The following is a 22,963-nucleotide window of genomic DNA, read 5'->3' as shown; positions in this document are numbered from 1 at the left end:
ATATTAATTTATATATAATATTTATATAAGGAAAAAATATATATAAGATATATATATTAATTATAAATAATTTCGTAACAATGAGTTGTACTGTGCAAATATATGTAATTATTTTAAAGTCTAGTTCTTTTTGTAAAGGACTAAAAGCCCCGTGAGATATTAGTCCTCTGTAATCGCGAAAGCCTCTGTACGATTTCGTCGGCGTTGATCAATGTCGATATACGAGGACGGGTAGTGGATGGAAATGGACCATGGTAGAGAACCATATCAAACGTTACCGGCGTCATGGCGGCCTAATGCACCGCATCGCGAGCGTAACTGTATGCGCCAAATAACCGGAAATTACTGAACGCATTTCAATCAGAACCGTCCAGCAACGTCCGTCGCATAGGCCATCGTTTGTTCCGCATAAATAGACACCTAGCTTGTATGATAATCTCCCAAATCAAACCGGGAAATCTCGGGGAATTGCCGGTTCTCTCTAGAAGACCGCTTTTCCAGTAAAGCTACAGTGAATGATTTCCATATTCGATGAAAGGAACACTTTCATATATTGTATGATTATATATATACATATCGGATATATATCGTAATATAGAGAATCAATAGTAGGTATTTGTTCATAAATTCGGCACCGACTTTCTTTCTCCATTATGGAAAATTTATAAATTTGTAACATAATATCAATGTTCTTGAATATAATGATTAAGGAATATTTAGTGAATGAAAATTGAACATCTTTTTCGGGAATGTAACAGATTATAATGGAAATAGATTCTAATATTTTATCTCTTAGTATAATGTTAACTTGTTTAAATAATCATTAAGATTACAATAGATATTTGGAATAGATATTTATATATAAAGTTGAGAGAGAGAGAACGTCTAAAAATTACCATCAATCTCTATTGGTCTCCAATTAAATTTTCGCTAAAAAAAAGTCGGACACAAACACAAAGTATTTCAATTTCTTGTAAAAAACTCTGTTATTAACTTTTACATTTTATAATCAACATGTAATGTGTTTGTTATTTGTCTACATTTGCATGAATATTCAAGTGGCAAAATATTCCCGCTTTTCGCAGTTATATGAGAAGCGAGATAATAATATTTTGAGATTTGTCTTCTGTAACAATATACAAAATGGAGTGTAAATTGCAATGAAAAAGAAACCAATTTATACAATGAAAACTAATTTCATATACGATAGCCATCATCCTGAATATTGAAAACGATTTTGCTGCGTGTACATCGTATTACATGCAGTTCCACTACGGAATTGCACACTTAAATTAGATAGAATGGAATATCGTGCAGTAATACCGCAAATTTATCTCCATTGTGCATCGTTGTATTTATCAACATATTCCAATTGCGCTAGTTACAATATTTCACGCGTTATGCAGCAAAACAACCGTCTTTGAGTTTGGTGAAACCACCTATCTATTTACCCATGCACGGTAATTGCGCTTCGCTTGAGATAGGGGTGCAGCTCATTAAGTCTACCTTGCGGTCAAATGTTTCAACGAACTACGTTGAGGCATCGTATATAGCCTTCTAGCATAAACATATGCAAGCACTATTTTCTCTCTCTCTCTCTCTCTTTCTCTCTCTCTCTCAATAAATTAAATATCTCAAAAATATACTCGTATGTTTTAATATTTCGTTTAATTTTACCAAAAATTTTGTGATATTTAATAAGATAAAAAAAAAATATTTTTTATTATACTTTTTTGCTTTATCTTATGTAACGCATTAAGAAAACTGACATAAGTTATTTCACTATTTTTAACTTAATTATTAACTTGAATTATTAACTTGGTAATTGTTAACTTGAATATATAAATGTTAACTATATACAAATATAATTTGTAAATTGAAAAATTTTAAAAAGAGACAAAGAAATTTTTAAGAAATTCATTATTTTTTTTCAATATCTTATATAAATGATAGAATCGGTGATAAGAAACACGACTGAAAAAATACATATTTTGCAATCACCGTGGATATCAAACCACAGAAAAACCTTAGCTTTTCTTTTTTCTCTTTTGTGATATCAGTATTGAGCATGTGCATTGGCAATCTCAAGAGAGTGCCTTTACTTCGCAATCTTCCGCTTGCGTTTCATTGCCGCGTGAGCTACTCTCCTCTCGCTTGTCGAACTGCTCTCTTGATTTTTCTCGGCCACTTGTTTTCATCGCACTCTTTTCTCGGACACTATATCCCGAGGGTGCTTCTCGCTCTGCGGAAACCTTACTACCTTGATCAGCAGACATACGTTCTTCAACAGTCGAAGTGAATTCTCGAGCAATTCAATGACTTGTGAGCCAAAAAAATTAATGGTAGGAGATTTGTAATGTATTAAGAATTATTTCAAAATTTTAAAATAATTGCGATATAATTATCGTTTAATTTACTTCTGTTTATTTTAGACTCCTGCATATTTTTGAAAAATTTATAGTTATAACGATTTTACCAAAATTTTAAATAACTAATGTACTCTTATTTTTATTATTAAAAATGTATGAAATGCATTTTTTCCATTGAGATGCCGTGTAACACAAGTCCTTCCATTTGCATATTATTTTACAATGTATGCGATGATAATCTCAGAGGAATGTCCACCCTACAATCTTTCGTATATGTATGTCATGTTATTACAGAATGATATTCGTGATTGTTCTCGTGGAAAAAGAAATTATTCTTTTTTATTCTGATTTTTCTCGTATAGTATTTTTCATGGATGATTCTTAGTCTAATCTTCACTCCCTTGTATTTAGTGTATATGAGGGAACAGACACACATTGATGATAAAAGTTTATTCTATTAAGCCACATATTAGCAAAACTATTATTCTGTACTTGCTGTACATAATTTTATAAATGTAAAAGTAAGTAACATCTATTTTTATTTCATTAATTGCTCTTTAAATATAGTAAATTTTTGTTAAACATAATAGATTTTTTATATTTTTTTTCTCATGTACAATTGCAGAATATTTAAAATTTAAAAAAATTTTGTTATAGAAAAAAAGAAAATTTTGCTAAATTGCAAATTATAGTTTATATTTTAGGAAATAAATAGTATAATTTCATGTTTATATATAATTTCTTTTTCCATCATAAACAATGGCACATTAAACACAGAGGATAATGAGATATTCTAGTATTTATGATTATAATTATATAATTTGAAGAAATTTTTACGAAACTTATATTTTGAACTTATAACGAAAGCTATATCTCTATATTTTGAGTATTTATATATTTCTAAAATTATAAATACTCTTTATAAGTTATTATATAATTTAAAACGATATCGATCATGTATAAATGCGAATATGTATTACTTTTCTTAATTAATTTTTTTCAATTAATATACTCATAACAACTTCTCATGTCGCTATTATTACTGGTGACAATTTGCGAAATAGTTCCCATGAATAGAAACTTGTTAATGAGTTTAGCTCTTAGATATGATTTGCCTGAGGTAATATAAATTAAAGCATTGTATTACGTTATTTATTTGAGGATGAATAGAAAGCAGACAATCCATTTATAATCATTATCTGGCACCAGAGAGGCGCACTGATAGGTGGGGCTTGTCTTTACAGAACATTCAATAGCGAATTTTACAATGGTAAGATTCAGCATAACGATTGCCTCTCGTGCGAAGAGTTCGATCACGGAAACTTTTCTGAGGGTATGCGCACAAAGAAGGCGTGTTCCATACTTTCTTCATGGGACGTCTTTTTTTCTTGGAAAGTAGAAAAAAAGAAAGTTCTACTCGACGAGAATCTTTACCCTCGACTCGTGAGACAATGGAACGGTTCTTTCTTTTGCGTCAAGATCGATGAACATTATGAAGAAAGATGGCGCGATCATCTTGTCGCCTGTCCTATTATATATGTTTCGTCGTGATGTAAGTTTTTCTAAAGAAATATTATATACTTACACAAAGATATACCTTTATCGTAAATTTTTTTCGTTCCAACAAAATTCAATAAATAAGTTCAACTTTTATAGAATAAATAATTTTCAGACATGGCATAGATAGATAAATATTACGTTGTTACATTACATTTATATATATAATCTAGTATAAATAAATTATCTATACAAATATACTAATTAATTTTTAATATCAAAAATATATGAGAATATTTTTGATATATTGATTAATTTTTCTATATATTGATTAATTTTTCTCTAATAAATTCTCTGAATATGAATTTTTAATAAATCTTGTAAAAAAATTAAAAAATGTATATGACCAAATCTTGTCATAACATAAATAAACGATATATATATAATAAAAATGTTATTTCAATATATTCATAAATATCTTTGTAGGATTGCACAGTTATAAGCACAACGTTTATAATTTATGCATTAGTAGATATTCTATCTATGCATTGGTAGATATTTTCGAATTCAATTCGATTTAGAATGGACCAGAAAACCCTCTAACTTCGGGGGTTGCTGATGGAAAAGGGGTATTTAACGCGGCAACTCGACGAACTTTCTAACAGTGCCGTTTAAATTAATTCCTCCGTCGCGTTAAATATCCGCCTACTTCTGGCTACTGCACCTGTGTACTTCTATGCCTATTGCTCCGCAATCGTTGTCGTACACACACCAAAACGACAAAACAACGTGTTGGAAACAGTTGTCAGATACATTCAGGTACAAGCAGGTACAGTCAGGTACAGTCAGGTATAGTTAGAGATAATCGATAGATATCACTGTGCTCTCTCTCTCATTCTCTTCTTTTCTTTTTTTCTCCAGTTTCACTCTGTTTGATATTAAAATCGCGAATTATATACAAACAAATTTCGCGAGTGTGAGAGTGAAAACTGATTCAAACGATTCATTAGCGCAAGAGTTATATTAATTTTCATTGACAGATGAATATTCATATTCTTTCTATTTCACGGTTAGCATTATTGTTTTTTTATTGTTTGCACTTCCTTAATACAATATTTTGATATTAGTTTTGATATTGCAATATTTTGATATTGTAGTTAATCACATTATGTCGCATTATAATGTGGCTTATGACGCAAACTTATATTTCTATATCGAATATTCTGTTGTTTTCCTAAACGATTTATTACGCTTTCATATTTCGGTGCAAATTCAGTGGCAAATAACTACTACGTTAACAAGACAATAGTTCGGTTATTCAATATTGGAAAAATAAATAAATTTGTGACTTTAATAATTTACAAGGATTGTTGCTTCTCATAAATTGTTTATCAATATAATTTTTAAATTAAATCCTAAATTATGTTTCATATATACATATCCGATAAATGCATATACCATTTTATAGAAATATTATCACATATTCGCATTATTAAACGAAATGATTTTTGCTTTAACAATTTGTTATATTTCCTTGTTACGTATTCAGGTATATTCACGAAATACTTATTGTGAGTGTTATAAAATTGATATTTTTGTACATTGCAATTGGTAAACCCACTTTATCTTTTAGCATTTCTCGAATCGATTGGAAATAGATTCGCAGAATTTAGCCGCACATGCACGAATTCGACACTAAATTTAACAGAAAAATTGTGTTGTACATCTGCGGCCTGTGTACGATTCTAAAAAATTGTATTTCCATTTATTTCTCGGTTTATTATATATATATAGTATATATCTTTCATGAGATAAAAGTGCTGTGTTAAATTAATTCATATTTTCGTTATATTTTTCAATAAGATATATTGAATTACCATTTTTAAAAATCTTGATTAAATAAATCTTTTCATTTCTCTGTTATATTTGTATTTATATATATTTCTTTTATTTATCGAAAAAATAGTTGATTTTATATGCACTCTATAAAATATCAAAGCTATATTATGAGACATTTTTACGAGAAGAAGCAATTTTTTTCACGAAACACTGCAACTGATATATTTCCATAGGGTTGCGATTTATAGCTGACAATAGTGAGTTTTGGATTTTGGCCAAACGGAAACGGAAACGTGTAAACAAATTGAAGCATTTGCAAGCAGGTGTATCGGTCATACACGGCAGGTCATACACTATCGAGACATATGTCATGCAACATTTTATTTCATATATATTGTACATACATATATACATATATATATATATATATATATATATATATACACACACACACATATTGTATATATATTACGGGCACGAATTTCGGGCACAGTTGATATTCCAACAAATTATAATTAATAAATTTTGCGTAGATTATTTCTTTTCTCATATTTATCATTATTTCAACGCAAACATAAGCTACGGAATTAAAAGTTCTTTTATAGTCTGCTATCCGCGCGGCATTTAATAGACGACAGACGCAACGAAGAATGAGGACTAATTATATTGATGCGGGAAACTGAATTTTTATTCACCTCCCACATCGCTAGCGATAACTGAATTCAAACTGGGAGTTTCGACAGCGAATGTGGGCGCCTTTTCGCCTATATAATCGCAGCAGCGGTATCTCGGTGTGACGGCAGATAGATTAAGCCGCAACAAGGCAAAATTAAATATTAATTTGCAACCGCGGCGAATCCGCGAATATGTTACGCACGTGCTCGGCGTGCAAGTGTATCGCATAATATACCCGCATTTACAAATCCCCGATAGTATAGTATCGCAAAAAGTACATACCTCTTTTTACTTTCATTCCTGTCCTGTTGATTTTATTTGCGAGAATACGCGTAACGAATGAAATAACACGAGCGAAACGTGGGCTCCCGTTCGCGCACTGGTCTCTGATCAATGGAAATAATTATTGCCGGATAAAAACAGTAACTTGACGATCCGGTCATTGTGTGTAAATTATCCGGGTTTACGAAAACTCGCCAACAAATTTATTCCAAAATAAATTCTGCGAATTGCCTGACGCGTTAGTGCGATTGCAACTGCATGTTTGCAATTTGCTGATGGGCAAACGAATATATAAAGTACATAATGGCCCCGTTTAAACAAGACAGGAATGAAAATCAAGGTATATCCGACCTCTTCATTGCTCATGCACATATCTTGTCGTATTTTCAATTGTGTTCTCTATAATACAGAATATAGGATTGTATTCTGCTCATAAATAATGGAATAGTTGAATGTATTTATTATTAAATAATGTTTTTATCATTAGTCAAGAGTGCAATATATAATCTTATTAATGTATTTTTATTATATATTTAATACGCAATATTCTCTTTGTATATAGACTATCGATTGCATTTACCTCTTTACTCCTATGCCGCACAAGCAGGCTCTTATCGTCAAATACAATTTCCGATATCATGAAAGAAAAGCCGTTTTCGCAAAGGCAAGCAAAGTCGTGCTCCTCTCGAAAGCTCTTTACCGTCTTGATAGCTGATACTATTAAGAGGATCATACATAAAGACATACATACACAAAGAAATCAGGTAATTTATTTTAGAATGCTCAATTTGATTGTCCTAAGTATTAATCTTGTAATAACGATAAATGGTACGATATTTATAAGAAAAATATTTATACTTTATATAAAAACACGATTCTCTTTTTGTTTACCTTTACGAAAATGACTTTTCTTTTATGATATCGGAAATTATATCTTACTGCGTAGTCTGATTTAAATTTATAGATTTATCACGATTAGAATAATGCTTAAAGTTTGCGTATACGAGGTTTATTAATTCATGTACATCCGGGAACTTGGATAGACAAATGATGCTGTTAAAACTTAAGACAGCTATCGGTGGTTAAGGGAAACCAGATCTTAATACCTCGCATGTGTTTAATGATGTGCGGTTGCAGACTGTCACGATGTGACAGTCTGGAACACGGACCAGAGAGAGTTGCGATAATATACCGACTCTCCCTGCAATATCTCCGCAAATTCAACTATTCGTCATATACGTGCTTGAGTATTTCCTCCAGGTTAGATTTCACAGCGGCATCATTATTCATATTTTATTGACAGCAGTAAATTTATTTACCTATAGAAAATATTATCGCAACAAATAAAAAAATTTATTCCAATAGTCTTAAATTTCAACGCGTTTAGAGAACTTTCCACATCTAATTAATATTTTTTTCACGTTCCATTCCGTAGCTATCAAATCCATACCAATTGTCGATTATGTGAGAGTTAGAATAATTCGTTCTTCGACGTGCATTGTTTTTTTTCTTTTCTTATCGGCAGTTACTTAGTCACCAGAAAGGCGGCGAGCGCGCCCGTTCCATGAATAAAACGCTAGTTATCGAGATCATAAATCGCGAGAAACATGCCGCGGTCGTTTTCACCCGCAGATCCAAGTGGAAACCGCGCGCGAGGTCAGCATGAGATTCGTGCATCGCCCGACGCTTGATTTATTCAGAAAATTTTCACCACGATACGATTCCCGACTTTTCCCTCTCCTGATGCTTTGCGCGGTAAGTCGAATAATTGCCGAGACAAAGAGAGAGAAAAAGAGAGGGGAGGGGGGAGAAAGAGAGAGAGGGAAAGTAAATGAATCTAATTGCATCTAAAATTTAAATGGGCGCCTGGCATTTGCATTTAATACCGACGTCTAACTAGCTATACGAAGCTCGATAAAGCGAGACCAGCCACGAGATCTGCCGCCCACCCTTAACGTAGCCGCAAGATTCGTCGCCCTAAACAGTCGCTCTTGTAAGGATGCGCGGTCGTTAAGTGTTTGCTGCACGATTATACCGTTAATGTGTTATCTGATAGTAAATGCCTTCGAAACGCGTCGCAAACCCAATTAACGAAACAATTTTTTATCATTCCTTTCGCCCGAATATTAATATCGATTATTTTAACGATGTTACTTAGTTGATGATGTTCGTAAGCAAATGATGTTTGTAAAAATGATTTCTATATTTATGGTAATGTATGTAGATTTACTTGAGAATAATTTTTCCAAATTTATTTAATGTTAACGTGCATGGATTTTTGAAGAAGATCCTTCTTTTTTAAGGTCTCAGTAATGAGAAAATTTTTTATCAAGAACGATAATTTTTATCATCAACTTCAAACTCGCACACAGTTCCAAACAGTGTTGCGATGTGAGTTGATGTTTAGGACAGCGCGGTTATACCGGAAACTTGTCGCTTGATTGCTCGCACGCAGATACGCTTTCGAACATGACACGAAAGGAATTACTTCATCAACGATGTAACATCGAACTTTGGCTTGTCCCTATATAGCCTTGGAGTCTATCCCGGGAGCTGTCACTGAGTGTCCCAATACGAACGGCTACTTTGATTGCTTCGACGACAGTGCGTCAAAGCGCCAAAATGGAGTTGCTCCAACTCATGCGATGCAAGGATGAGGGTAGTAACAGAGTTAGAATATTTTGTCCACTAGTTAACAACTCTAGGAATATTTAAAGATATGCATGATACATGTATCTTTTTGTTATAATAAAAACAAACTTGTTTTTGTTACGAAATTGTATTACCACGCAGAATTAAAATTAAACGAATATATAATTAATTTTATTTATGCATTTATTGCAGCATATATCATGTAACTTTGTAATCGCGTACATATGGTACTAATTTAATAAGTTATAATTTAGCTATGAATATTTTAATTCTAATAAAATGTGAGAGAGACTATCACTCGTTTTGTTCCTCTCAATATTTCCCTTGTGGCACAATGATGTTACCGGTTAATTTAATGAATAATGCAACATGATATGTAAATTTGACATGTATATATGTGTGTATGTGTGTATGTATAAATAATATTTTTTCACGGATCAAACTTGGCTAGTGTATTATATGTGTATTATATAGAAATAGGTACCATATATATTTAAAAATAGTAGTAAATATAGTTATTATCTTCAATGCTCTCCTAGTTTTTATTATAATCTTTTACCAATAAATGATAGAAGATTAAATATAAAACTGTCAAACTGTTAAATTTCTCATTTATTGAAATTTACTAGTAACATTATAAAACATACTTTTCTAGGATATTCAAATTATTCTAGAAATGTCAAAAATTTTAGCGGTTTCATTTTTTTTCTTGTTCTTTGTTGAGAATATTAATATATAGAATCTTTTATAAAAAATATAACATGATAAGTTACATATAGATAAAGAGTTTTTCTTTTTATTTATACATTATAAATTTACAAATCTATTACAACTTAATGTAATTAATTATCCATTTGCCATTATCAATATAGTGATTTATACTATTATTATAAATAGAGTGACTCACGCAGATAATGCATATAAAAAGGTAAAATGCAGAAAGTTTTTTTTAATTTTTGAAAGTACTAAATGGAGATATTAATAAATTAAAAAAAATTAATACACACAGTGACAAAGATATATATTTTCTGGCTGTGTATCAGAAAACAGTGAATTAGCTTGCTTAAATTTTCATTAATAATGAAGGCTACGAACGCTACTGTCAACAAATATTAATGTTACGATCATTACACTATATCATGACGCATCTCTCTTTATCACAACTAGAAGATACGCGACGGTTCTTCTAGCCTTTTAATTTTAACTAAAACAAGATTAAAGGAAACGTCGCCGAAATTGCCGCTAGACATATTCACCCTCCAATAATTTCAACCGGCAAAGTGTTCTTGATCCTGTGCCAGACAAGAGACCTTAAAACGCGATGTTTAATTCCATCTTCGCTTCGTTTCATCATTGTCATAGCGCGATTTTACAAGTTCAGATAGTATCCCTCGCAGGAAGCTACCCATCCTTTACCCGATGGCGGAAAAGCCGAGCAACTGATAAGGCCGCGGGAGTTACGCAATATTGTGATAAAGGCGAACGTCGTCCCTCCTGTGTAGAGGTGATAAACGCGACGCGGAAACTTGTAGACGCGCGCGGCAGACGCGGGGAAAAGCGACGCTCAGCATCCCGTCGCGCAATGCGAGGAACGCTCGACGGGACATGGAGAGGCGCCGGAGAGAGGAACGCCGACTAACGAGGATAAAGGGCACGGCGTAATGGACAGTGCGCGCTGAAATTCATGCCCGGCCGTAAGAAAAATTGGACCCGCCGCTGGCACCGCCGCCGCCGCGCTTTTCTCACCGGTGAATTAATTCGTTGGGACTTATACACGATTCTCGTCGCGTGTGCTATACGTATATACACGGCGACGGTAAAGCGCGAATATATCATTAGCAGAGAGGAATTTCAAATTGCGGCATTGACTTTCAATAATGAAGTTTTTCAAACAAATGGTCTTTGATCACGAGTCTAAAATGTTTCAATACAAAATTGTCGAAGTTACATCAACTGCAGTTTCGTAAACGTTTGTTTAAATTTGTGTTTGGACTAGTTAAAGCTTATGAAAAAAGAATGTGCCTACGATACGTCAATTTTTCTTTTACAAACTATGTTACAACCATGTTCAACAGAATTATTGTGGAATTGTTAACCACGGCTATGATCGCGCAAAACCGCGTGGATTGGGTATCGAGTGTGACGATAGAATTTTGATAAAGATCTCTGTGTATTTTGAGGGATAAAATAATATTGTGTTTTGTGTGTTACTATCTGCGGGAGTTTTGACAGGTGTATCCTGCCGTGTTTATTCGCATTACCATCCGGTCCCATCGTAACGGATAAAAATCTTGCAAGTGATTTCGGCAAAGATGCAATCTCACAGCGCGGATTATTTTTCTTTCCGTTTCAATCCGTTGATGCACTCGGCTCCAAGATACCCTTTTACCGTCACTGTACAGAACCACGCATGTGAAACTCTTCAGGTGCATCCGCAACCTGATATCGCGTCGCATCTGTATAAAATTGCGCGGATTTTCCGACGAAATTTTTCCCGCCGTCAAAAAATGAGACAGGTCGAGAACTGACATTGCGAGCTGGATAATAATTACCATGGCCGTTGACCCTGCATTCTCATTTTCAGAGGATTGTATTTTTCCAAAATTCCCGGACGTATTACGCATGCGAAATTTGCAAAATAAAATTCAGGCGGCCGAATTAATCGCTTGCGATTCTACAATGGAACCGGCTGTGGCAGTCGCATACGCTAAATAGGTCGTTCCCGGGGATCGGAGTGCTACGATCCACTGGCATGGCTGCAGAATCCGGTAAATCTGGTGAAAAACCAAGAGAGAGAGAGAGAGAGAGAGAAAGAGGAGGAAGAAATGGGAGGGAGAGACCAGCCCTCTGTTGGGTCTCTCATCCTTCGCAACCCTTTTAGCGTCCGTCCTTCTCGTCGTTCTCGTTTCGTCTCTTTTTTTTCTAGTGAGAGCGTTGACGCAGCGCCAAATTGAATTCAGCCTCGCGCGACGGTTCGTGAATAATTTTGCGAGAGCACCCGCGTGTCGTCTCTGTCAACAATAATCGGCCAGTTGTCGCGCATACCTCTTTCCATCTTGCACGCTGCCTCTTCTCTGCAGCCGCAACTGCAACCGCGTCATGAGAGAACGTGATGCAAAGGGAGAAAAAGAAAAAAAAATATGTATAAAAAAAATAGCGATGCCGCCGACGTTGGTTTTCCTCTCTTATATTTTAGTCGACGCGTATCGATTTATTCATCGCGGAAATCGAGCGTAACGAGGCGCAAAATGCTTCCAAACATTGGCCCCTGTATCTGTCCGCATTCAATTTTGTATTCCACCCTTTCCGCGTTCTTGTGGTCACCTCTCTGCTTTTTCCTTAAATAAGTTACCATCAGTTTCATCTACTCGGTACAATTCTATTCACTATTTCCTTCCGTACATTCGCTATTTGTCGCTGTTTAAATATATTAGATAGACCTCCCAAATAGGGTATTGCAATTGCTACACATAGTTAGACGCGACGAGGATAAATTTGTCGTAAAATTATATTTAACCGTTCCACTTTGCGACAAGAATTAATGTATCAGAGAGTAAAACTTTACTTTTTACTAAAATCAGAGAAGCTTCTCTGAGAAGCTTAAAATAATCAGTGGAAAAGGTTACAATAGGATTTCTTCAACGACTGATGTAATAAATATGAATTTTTAATTTATCACAATTAATCAAACAAACTTTCTTTTCTTTGGATATTAATTATAAATAAAAAAGATACTAAAAAGTTATTATTATAATTTTTTAAATCTTATATTTAAGAATAATTTGGAAATATATATTTGGAAATCAATTCCAAATTGGAAATGTATATTTCCAAATTATTCATAAATATATAAGATTAAAAAAATTACAATAATAACTTTTTAATATCTTTATTATATATATATATATATATATATATATATATATATAATAAATTAAAAATTCATATTTATTACATCGATCATTGAAGAAATCATACTGTGACCTTTTCCACTGATTATATATATATAAAGGAAAAGTGCTTTTCATGAACTTTGATATTAATAATATCTGCATTACAATTTAATCTACTATTCATGATACACTATACACTGAAACACGTATTACAATGTTTTGTATAATAAAATATTATTAATATATAATTATTAAAATTATTATTAAAATATAATAGTACATAATTGATTATGATTTAAAAACCGTGGTGTAATATTATTAACAGAATTTATTTTATGTATTTTGCTCTATGTATTACTAAGAATACATTAATAAGTATATCTCTGGCACATGCTGTTATGTACATTTTATTTTATAAACTTTTTTCTGATAAAATCTGTCTATATTTTAACTATCATATTGAATGATGCATTGATTAAATGTTTGCGTTAAAAAATCGCTGGAGTAGCAATCTATATGACACCATTATTCTATTATCTTTTGAAACAGTCTTGGTTATTATCGTAAATGGAATATCGACCACGAGCCATAATTTTCTAGCAATGCGACAGTTTATTTTTCTTTCTAGTGCCTGTAAATAGGAAGAAAATGTAATGAAAACGCGCGCGAGATTCTGTTAACGGCCGTCTCCTTCCACGATGCAATCAGCGAAAAATAATTGCAGACAAAGAAAATCAAGCGCTCGCGTGTTCGAGATTCCATTTGTTCGGTTCCGTTTTAATTATCAGGAGCTCGCCACTAGGCTGATACTAATGATGTGCGTTCGTTCAAACGTAAAATTCTCTCACTGTGTACATGCTTCAATAGCGCATTCTCGGACAGTAGCGATCATTTGTTTAAGATAACCAAAAGTAATGTGCACCATTCTTTCTTTTCGTTTCTTCGACGCTTTTAGTAGAATAAAAAAAAATGAACGAACAGAAGGAAACGAAACGCGTTGTTCTCCTGATCCTTTATACAATACATAAAAAAGCATATTCGACGTCTATATATCTTCATAAGAATTTGCAATTTATATATATTCTGTAGCAAAATAATGCTTATTTAGTATTATTTTATACATACATATTATCTTATACATATATATGCTATATGCATATTTCTTTTTGTATATAGAATAATTTGAAGGCATTTAAAGGGAGAAAATTATAAAAAAAAATAAAACGTGCGAATTCTCTGCGACTTTTATTATTTTTTAACATCTTGAAACTATAATAACTAAAATATGTCTGATCTTTATTTTAGAAATTAATATAAAATGCTTTCCCTTATTACGTTATATAACTTTATATATTTTATTTTACTTTATTATTTTTTCACAGAGAGGTACAACATTATATAATGCCTGTGAAAAGAGGAAAAATGCTTAGAATTTGTATTTATCTATTTATACAATTATTTATAATTGTTTTAAAGTATATTACGCACAAGGCAATTTTTCCTTGCTTTTTTTATAATCTCGTATTCACTTTTAGAGAATATCTTTTTATCCATTTCTTTTTTTCTTTATTTTTTGAATACTGTAAATTTTTGAAAAATTAAAACTTGATAAAAATGTATGTATATATATATATATATATATATATATATATATATATATATATGTATGTGTCTATTCATATATCGAGCGACATTTAGTCTATGCAAAATTGTATAACCATACCTTATATTGTTCAAATTTTATTAACTTTTCATTTATCTTTTATATTTTGCGCAGAAAAATATTCCTCTTCTAAAACTCTCGTAATAATGTTATGATATTTCCATCAAATATTCTATTCAATGCAGAGAACTGTGATTATTCAGCATTCATAATCATGATAAATGCACAGGACAAAGAAACAGCCTTTTGAGCTTGATGTTAGACTTTTTTACATCCGATATAAATTGTATAGCGGACACAGAAATTAAAAATCGCATACAATCTAATACCGTTAGCCAGGATTAACCCCGAAAAGCATCGCATCTTCACAAGATCACGATTGTGCTGCATTATAGAGGGGCGTAATTTTGTTGTTACACGCCAGCGAAGCTTCATAAAAGACCAAGAGAGAGTGCTTTTTTTCCATCTGTCGAGCTTGCTGCATTATTTCATTCTTTCGGTGTTTTTCACCGTCCGTTTTGCTTCGCTGTTTCGCTCTACGCGATTTCGTATACGTCATGTTTCTGTGTCTTGCTTGGCAGCACGCGTTTCGCAGAGAGAAGGAGAAAAATACGTTAAATACAGAATGTTGTAATGGTTGAATCCCTTCACGATAATGGGACTCGCGATGATGTTTCTCGTCAAGTACCGTCGAATTTCCTTCTTACAACTGTATATTCTTCGTGAAGAAATTTTGAAATAAACCCGGTTACATGTACGTAATTCACATACGTACATTCTTGTTTCCGATTAATATATCGTGCTAATTACTCTGTCTGCCGAATGTGCAACACATACGTATGTGTCGCACATATTCTCATGGATTAGTGTGCTCGTGTTGAATTAAATAAAGAAAATGATTTGTCATTTAATTTCAGAATACCATTCTACCCGAGGCCGTGCACTTTTGGGAGCGAGCGTTGATGGTGCGAGAGACGAAGAGTACCATTAGATTGAATAGGTAAGCGTTCGACTTATTTAATTAGTTGATTTATTATTTCGTTATTTTTTTCTTTTCTTTTTTTAGCATCCGATAATTTTAATTTTGATAGCATTTCTTAACGATTTATTTATAATGATATCTCAATTTGAATAATTGCATTTTAACGATATTAAACGGTTGACTTTAATTTTGGCATTTTTTAACGATTTATTTATAATGATATTTGAGTAATTGCGCTATTTTAAACGATTGATAATAATCTAAAATTATTAATGTAACTATTTACATATATAAATCAAATTTTTCCTTAAAATATCTTTAGAGTAAACAAAAATAAGAGAATATAATTCCTCCCTCTCAGACTTGATGAGAGTTATAGTATAATAAGTTTTTAGCAATTTTTCTCTTAGACGTTTATAAATAACTTGCAAATGTGTTTTTTAAAAGGCTTTAAACAGAAATGATAGACGTATACATACCTTATTTTAGTGTTGACAGTAAAAATTAATGAAAAAAGCTGAAAAAAGTTTTTTCAAGAGATGGAAATAACGAGGAGAAAACACAATGTGGAAAAAGAATATTAACACTAGATAATATAATCCACTGAAAAGCACATATTATCCTGTCTTAACATGCATACATATGCGGCTGTAGTCGTCGCGTTTATTTGCATAGAGATCGAGATGCTAAGCTAAAAGCATGTGAATATGTATCGCACATATTTACGTTCGCACAGCCGTTCATCTGATTTACTGTCGTAGAAACACGTACCGGCATTATTATGGCCCTATATAGTATTATAATATACGCATTTACTGCATTCTTTGTAATTGACATTTATTAGAAAAAAGATTATGTTTGATAACAATGGTGATTCGGACAATGTTAGATTTAAATTTTTATTACATGGAAAGAATGAACTGTAAAAAGTTTTTTTATTTTTAGTTTTTTTAGAATTTTCAAGCCAATTACATTTTAAAAACAACTTTCAGTGTGAGATTTTAATTTTCCAGATATGCAATTATTAATTCATATTATTAACTCGTTATATTAAAGATTTGTGGAAAACAAGAAATTTCGACTTATCCGGAATCTTTTTTTTTATAATTATCGCAGGATTTAGCGTGCTGTGTTGGTAGACCCATTAGAAAGAGATAAATGTTCGCCGTTCGTTCTCGGCCTTTTTCCGGACATAGTAGCCGGCATTAGTTTGGCCGCAGATACGCTAGCAACCTAAATTAATGCATCCGTGTCCGCCGACCAGATAAACAGAGCACATGGAAGTGCATGGACATAAAGTCCCACGTACACATAACTGCATAGTTATGTGGTTTTCTGCACCGTGTAAACAAGCTCTACATTCCTCCCGTGTTTCTAACAGAGCATGACTTTTCACGGTGATACTCTCTCTCTCTCTCTCCCTCTCTCGTGTTGGCACTATATTTCCGAAATCACGTGCGAATTATCTCGCGCGAACAACCATTCGCGAGAACAATGTAGCTATGAGGTTTCTGTGATTACGGATTTATAGCTCAACATGTGAGGATGACTTAGTGTAAAGATGTGTGTGTAATTCGAAATACATATCCTACACAAAACATTAAAGATGGTACTTTGACTATGTAAATAGAGAACATTTCCATAATAAAGTAACAAAGGCACGAATTAAGAAATTAATAAAGGATATAATTTTATATTTCTATAAATATTTTTTTAATTTTTATTATAATTTATTATGTTAGTAGTTAAAAGATATTTAGCTTACAAAATTTTTAAATAAATATTAGTATCTCTTAATTGTTTTTTTATATCTTAAAAATTTAAATTCTTGAAAAATATTCTTATAAATTTAATTAAAATTAAGATTATATCTTCTAATGCAGACATAATATTAATTTATATGTCATAATCAGATAGAAAATTGTGTTTAAGGAATCAAAACTTATTTTGTTTTTCTATATGATCTCTCACACACATATTGCTTTTATTTTCACTCATTGTTGCGCTATCTTATTTCCGATATATTAAACGCATTTAGTGCCGCACTATATTGCTGAAATATACAGGATGTATCTAAAATGATGCACTAATCTTTAGGAGCGTATTCTAGACATCAAAATAAGACTTTTTTTCCTATGTACATACAAATGAACCCCCTTTCCAAGCTAGAAGCCCTTAAAATTTGGGGAAAAAATTAAAAATTGGCTGTATTTCAGAAAAAAAAAGTTTTGACGTTACCTATCATCCTCTCTTGAGAGATAAATAAATTTGCGTTGCGAGCGTTGGTTAATTTCACACATTTCCGAATTTTAGCTCGAAGGGGGGACCCATGTTCATAAGAAAAAAAGTCTATTTTGATTTCTAGAATACGCTCCTAAAGTTTAATGCATCATTTCAGATACAGCCTGTATTTATCATTTGTATTAGAATATAAATCATGTCTATCTACTAATTTCTAGTTGTTTTTCTCTTCGTATTTTCGTTCAATGCAGTAAGATAAAAAAATTGAAAACTTATGTATGCGTTATAAATGCCACTAAAGGCATCGCACAACTTGATAATGAAACGATCGCTTTGTTACTTAAGTCCCCTGCTTGTGGATATCCCGACAGAAAAAGCTTCACGCTTCCGATATTTCCCACTCTTGCAAGGGTAATTTTTGCCGCAAAAGATGTTAGGGGTGAAAATTACGCGAGAGATGACCACCCTCTTGGCTTAAGCCACAGTCAGTGCAAATTCGATCGACCGGGCAACCCGAGTTTCTTTATTGTGCTTGAACGAACATCCCGTCGCTCTATAGGATGTGATGTTCAGTGGATAAGAGAGAAGAGCGTAGGAGACGTAGAGATGCAGGGAGTGCGGGATATAATATAGAGAAACGCGTGAAGAGTAATAAAACAAGGAGGAACGCGGGTTCGATTCTAGGGCACATACATCAATCTCTCGCCGACTCTCATCCCTATCGCTGCCAATAAAAATCCAAGTGAGAAACTGGCGGTAATCTTCGCGCGTCAGCTGCCTCCTGGCGAAAAACTTTGCACGACGTTTATCGATCTTCTATGTATCATTATATACCGTTTTCCGTCACAGTCGCGGCGCAAACCTTTCCACCGATGCTTCGATAAAGCCGGTATCCGTTCGCCATTAAAATATATTTAATGGAATTGATCGGATGGAGATGTCAGATTTCAAAAAGTTGAAAGTACGAATGATCATTAGGTACACTTTACGCTAGTACTTTAGGTATTTTGGTGCTTTCCGTAATATGTTCGAACAAAATTATTCCAGCAGGGTTAACTTTATGCCGTAGAAAAGAGATTTCGAATATAGTGGTGTATATAAAATATGCGATAAACGATTTTTTGCGAGATATATTTAGCGAGAAAAGATAACGTTTTCTGCTACAACAAAAGCAGCTTATATATTGTAGGAAGTTTAAGAAAATGATATATAAGTATATCAGTAAGAGGATTAAAATATGAAAACGTTTGGGTATTTTCGCGGACAATATTGAAAATTCCTTGAAAGAGTTTTTTTTCTTTTTCTTTTTTTCTTATAAACTATAGCACATGAAAAGCACGATTTGTTGTAGAATCATGCAGTGAGATGCAATTTTCCATGGATCTAGAATTCTTTGAAGAGTAAGAATTGTCCTGTCAAATCTCCGAAATTGATAACAAAATTTTTTAAAGATAGTCTATGAACGCTTAAGATTAATCGAAGAAAACGTTCACATCGTTAATTATTCCATTCGAATAATTCGCACTAGCATCTCACTGCAGGATTCTCATGACGAATTATCTTCGAATAGACATTCTTTTTCACAGAAAAAAAAAACAGACACATAATTTTTCATTAGGTATTAAGGAAATTGTACACTATATCTCTTTTAAGGACTAATTGAACTATCGTGTACAATGCGCGCCGGATTATGGACAGGTACTATTAATTCGCGTCGGTCTTCGCAAAAGGTAAATGTAATGTCTATCGCTCAGAATGCAGAGTGGAATCGGATCAAATGAAACCTGAGCGAAGGTGCCCGTGCACAGGCGCGCAGAATTGCGTCAGGCACGCGTCAAAGGAGATTCGATTTGAGAGAGAGCCGACCGCGTTTAAACGGGGTGAGCACGCATGTAACGTTTATCGGTCGAATGCGCGGTATGAGAGGGTCGGCAGGGGTGGAGGAGAATTGCGAGGGATGATTCGCGGGTCGTTTACATAACACGATATTACGGCATAACGACTGTAACGCTTTAATGCACTTCGGGACCGTGCATCGGGCTGCCGATTGAAGATGCTTCGAGAGCCCCTTTAGTCGCTTACCATTTGCAACGAAGCGGTTTAGCCCGTGTTTACTTTGCTTTGAATCGCACGAGCAGGGCGCTGTCCATGTTTGAACAATACATACAAATCTGAATGTTATAAGATAGTTTTTGACATAGATATCATTAATTATTTTTTAAAATATAAATTAAAATATAAACAGAGGGAGTATGCGTTTCACCGAGTTCGGATCGAGTCTGGTCGCTATTTTCGATAATAATAACATAGGTGTCATCTTTTGCACATCAGTTTTTTTTATTATTGTTGCATAGCCAAGAATCAGAAATATCATATAATAATAATTATATGGTTACGCAAATGATTCTTCTTCTTTCTTATGTTATGTTATTGTTGTATTATTTTTTATTATGACTATGCTGCAAATAAACATAATTATTATTAATAAATAATACAACAATAATATAACATAATGTAAGAAAAAATCTTTCATATAATTATGATTATATAATATTTCTGCAATCAAAGAAGTTTATATATTTGTTGCGTAGCCAAGAATCATTGTAGAAATATCATATAATTATAATTGTACACAGAAGATTATTTACTCTTGCATTATGTTATATTATACACAGAAGATTATTTACTCTTGCATTATGTTATATTATTTATGTAAAAGTTACACAGAAGATTATTTACTCTTGCATTATGTTATATTATTTATGTAAAAGTTTATATATTTGTAGTGTAGTCATAATAATAAATAATACAACAATAATATAACATAATGTGAGAGAGAATCTTCTGCGTAGCCATATAATTATGATATAGTATTTCTGCAATCATAGAATTTTATATATTTTCTGCGTAATCAAGACTGATTGTAAACATATGTAATCATAATTATATGGCTACGCAGGAGATTATATTCTCTCATATTATGTTATATTACATTATTTATTATGACTATGCTGCAAATAAAAATAATTATTATTATTATTAATAAATAATATAACAATAATATAAAAAAGTTAATGATAAATGTATAATATAAAAGGTTAATGAAAAAGTATAATATAAAATAAAAAAAAAGTTAATAATATAAAAAAATAAAATAAAAAGTAAATAAGAAAGTAAAAAACATGTTTAAAAAAATGTTAATTAAATAATAATAATAATTTAGTTATATTTATTTTTTAGCATTCAACTATGATTTTCTTAGATCTTTTTAGGATTCAACACATTTCTGTTTAAATGCAATTTCTTTTCAAATCATCTTCAAATCACACATGAACCATTTTTTTAAATTTAATATTCAGTTAATATAAAATTTCAAAATTATTAATATATATGATACATTAATATATACACGAAGTTTTTTTCAAGCATCGATTATTGAAACAATGGCGAGAAACAATTCTAGCGTATTTCAAAGTAAACTTCGTCTGAATTTTTCAAATATAATATATTATACAAGAATATATTATAAGGATCTATTTATTGAATTGTATCGCATCTCCTTGGCCATAAAGCCGGACTTTAATTGAATTATTTAACTGAATTATTTAACTGAATTATTTAACACATATATGATTATAACAGATTAAATTAGACTGCATTAAAGCTATATACACGATTGTACATAGCCTTAGACACACAAATTATGCATATAAATGTATATAATTTTATTGCAACAAAAACAAAATATATAAAACTATATTACATAATATTTTATAAATTTTAATATTAACAAAATGAAAATCTCTCGATTTATAAATATTAATTATTAGATTTAATATATTGATTTATTAACTTGCAAATAATTTTTATCGTGTTCCTGATGCTTACTGTTTCTTATTTTTATTTGTTGATTTATTATACATTCTCTCTTATTAAAAAAAATGATAATTTTAATTCTATAAAAGAAAACAAATAACAAAAAACTAATACATTTATTTACTTTCGCATACATATGCTAGCATTTAATAAAAACATCTGCCTGCGTCATGTAATACAAATAGAAATACTATAATATAAACTATTATAATATAAAATATATAACGCCGATTTAAAAAATTTATACTCCGCAATTATCTTTATAAAAAAAATTTATTAAACTCCGATTATTTCATAAAAATAAAACTGCGTATCTATTCCACAATCCCAACAATATAACGAACTTGGTGCGATCTCTTTGTCTTTCATGGGGGAAAATATGTATGCTTTTATAATAGCGAATTAATACGTCTTATGAATTTAACTCTCCACGTTGTCACTGTATGGTTAATCTCTTGATACTTCTAATTTTGATACTGTTCTGATTTATTTACATTTATTCTTCTGACAACAACAGTCGCTTAAAATATTTAAGACCTTAAGACTTTAAAATTTGAACGAGAGACAGCGAGAGCGAGAGAGAGGAGGGGAGAGGGGAGAGAGAGAGAAAGGGGAGAGGGGAAGAAAAAAAGAAGAGAGAGAGAGTATTTTTTATATTCAACGAACATATGCTTATAGCATGATTATAAAATGTTATATTCTATATAATAATTTCCATTATCTATGTATGTATATTCTTAATTTGTATTTCTCGATTTGATCAAAAGTTTAATTTATCAAAGAGCAATTGCAGAAACATCTATTTTTGGCCTATTTAGTGGACTTTAAATCGAGTTGTGATCTAATGATAGCTAAGGATAATACATATATAGATTCGCTTGCCGATTTTGATAATTTTGACAACTCTTCATATATCTCTAAAATCGTTCCTCTGTTCAACTTGAAATTTTTCCCAGATAAATACATCATCATCATCAGCTATTATTTTGATCAC

The 22,963-nt window shown here is 32.0% G+C and overlaps 1 protein-coding gene across 2 annotated transcripts in view; it reads left to right on the top strand.

The window, feature by feature from the left end:
- The window catches only part of LOC105250414 (leishmanolysin-like peptidase), a 253,427-nt gene that overhangs the window by 195,762 nt on the left and 34,702 nt on the right, over positions 1–22,963 (top strand). The window contains exons 1-2 of one of the 2 annotated variants that reach the window (XM_025408727.1): positions 11,460–12,082; positions 15,788–15,870. In XM_025408727.1, the coding sequence (XP_025264512.1) occupies positions 15,833–15,870 (38 nt within the window). In that variant the 5' untranslated portion in view covers positions 11,460–12,082; positions 15,788–15,832. Of the gene's footprint in view, positions 1–11,459; positions 12,083–15,787; positions 15,871–22,963 lie in introns of those variants that run through there. The other variant, XM_011256489.2, reaches the window with a different exon arrangement.

This window comes from Camponotus floridanus, unplaced genomic scaffold, assembly GCF_003227725.1.
Source record: "Camponotus floridanus strain SB8 unplaced genomic scaffold, Cflo_v7.5 scaffold1, whole genome shotgun sequence".
Classification (NCBI taxonomy): Eukaryota; Metazoa; Arthropoda; class Insecta; order Hymenoptera; family Formicidae; genus Camponotus; species Camponotus floridanus.
The sequence above is the reverse complement of the archived record's forward strand: the minus strand, read 5'-3'. Positions and strand labels throughout refer to the sequence as shown.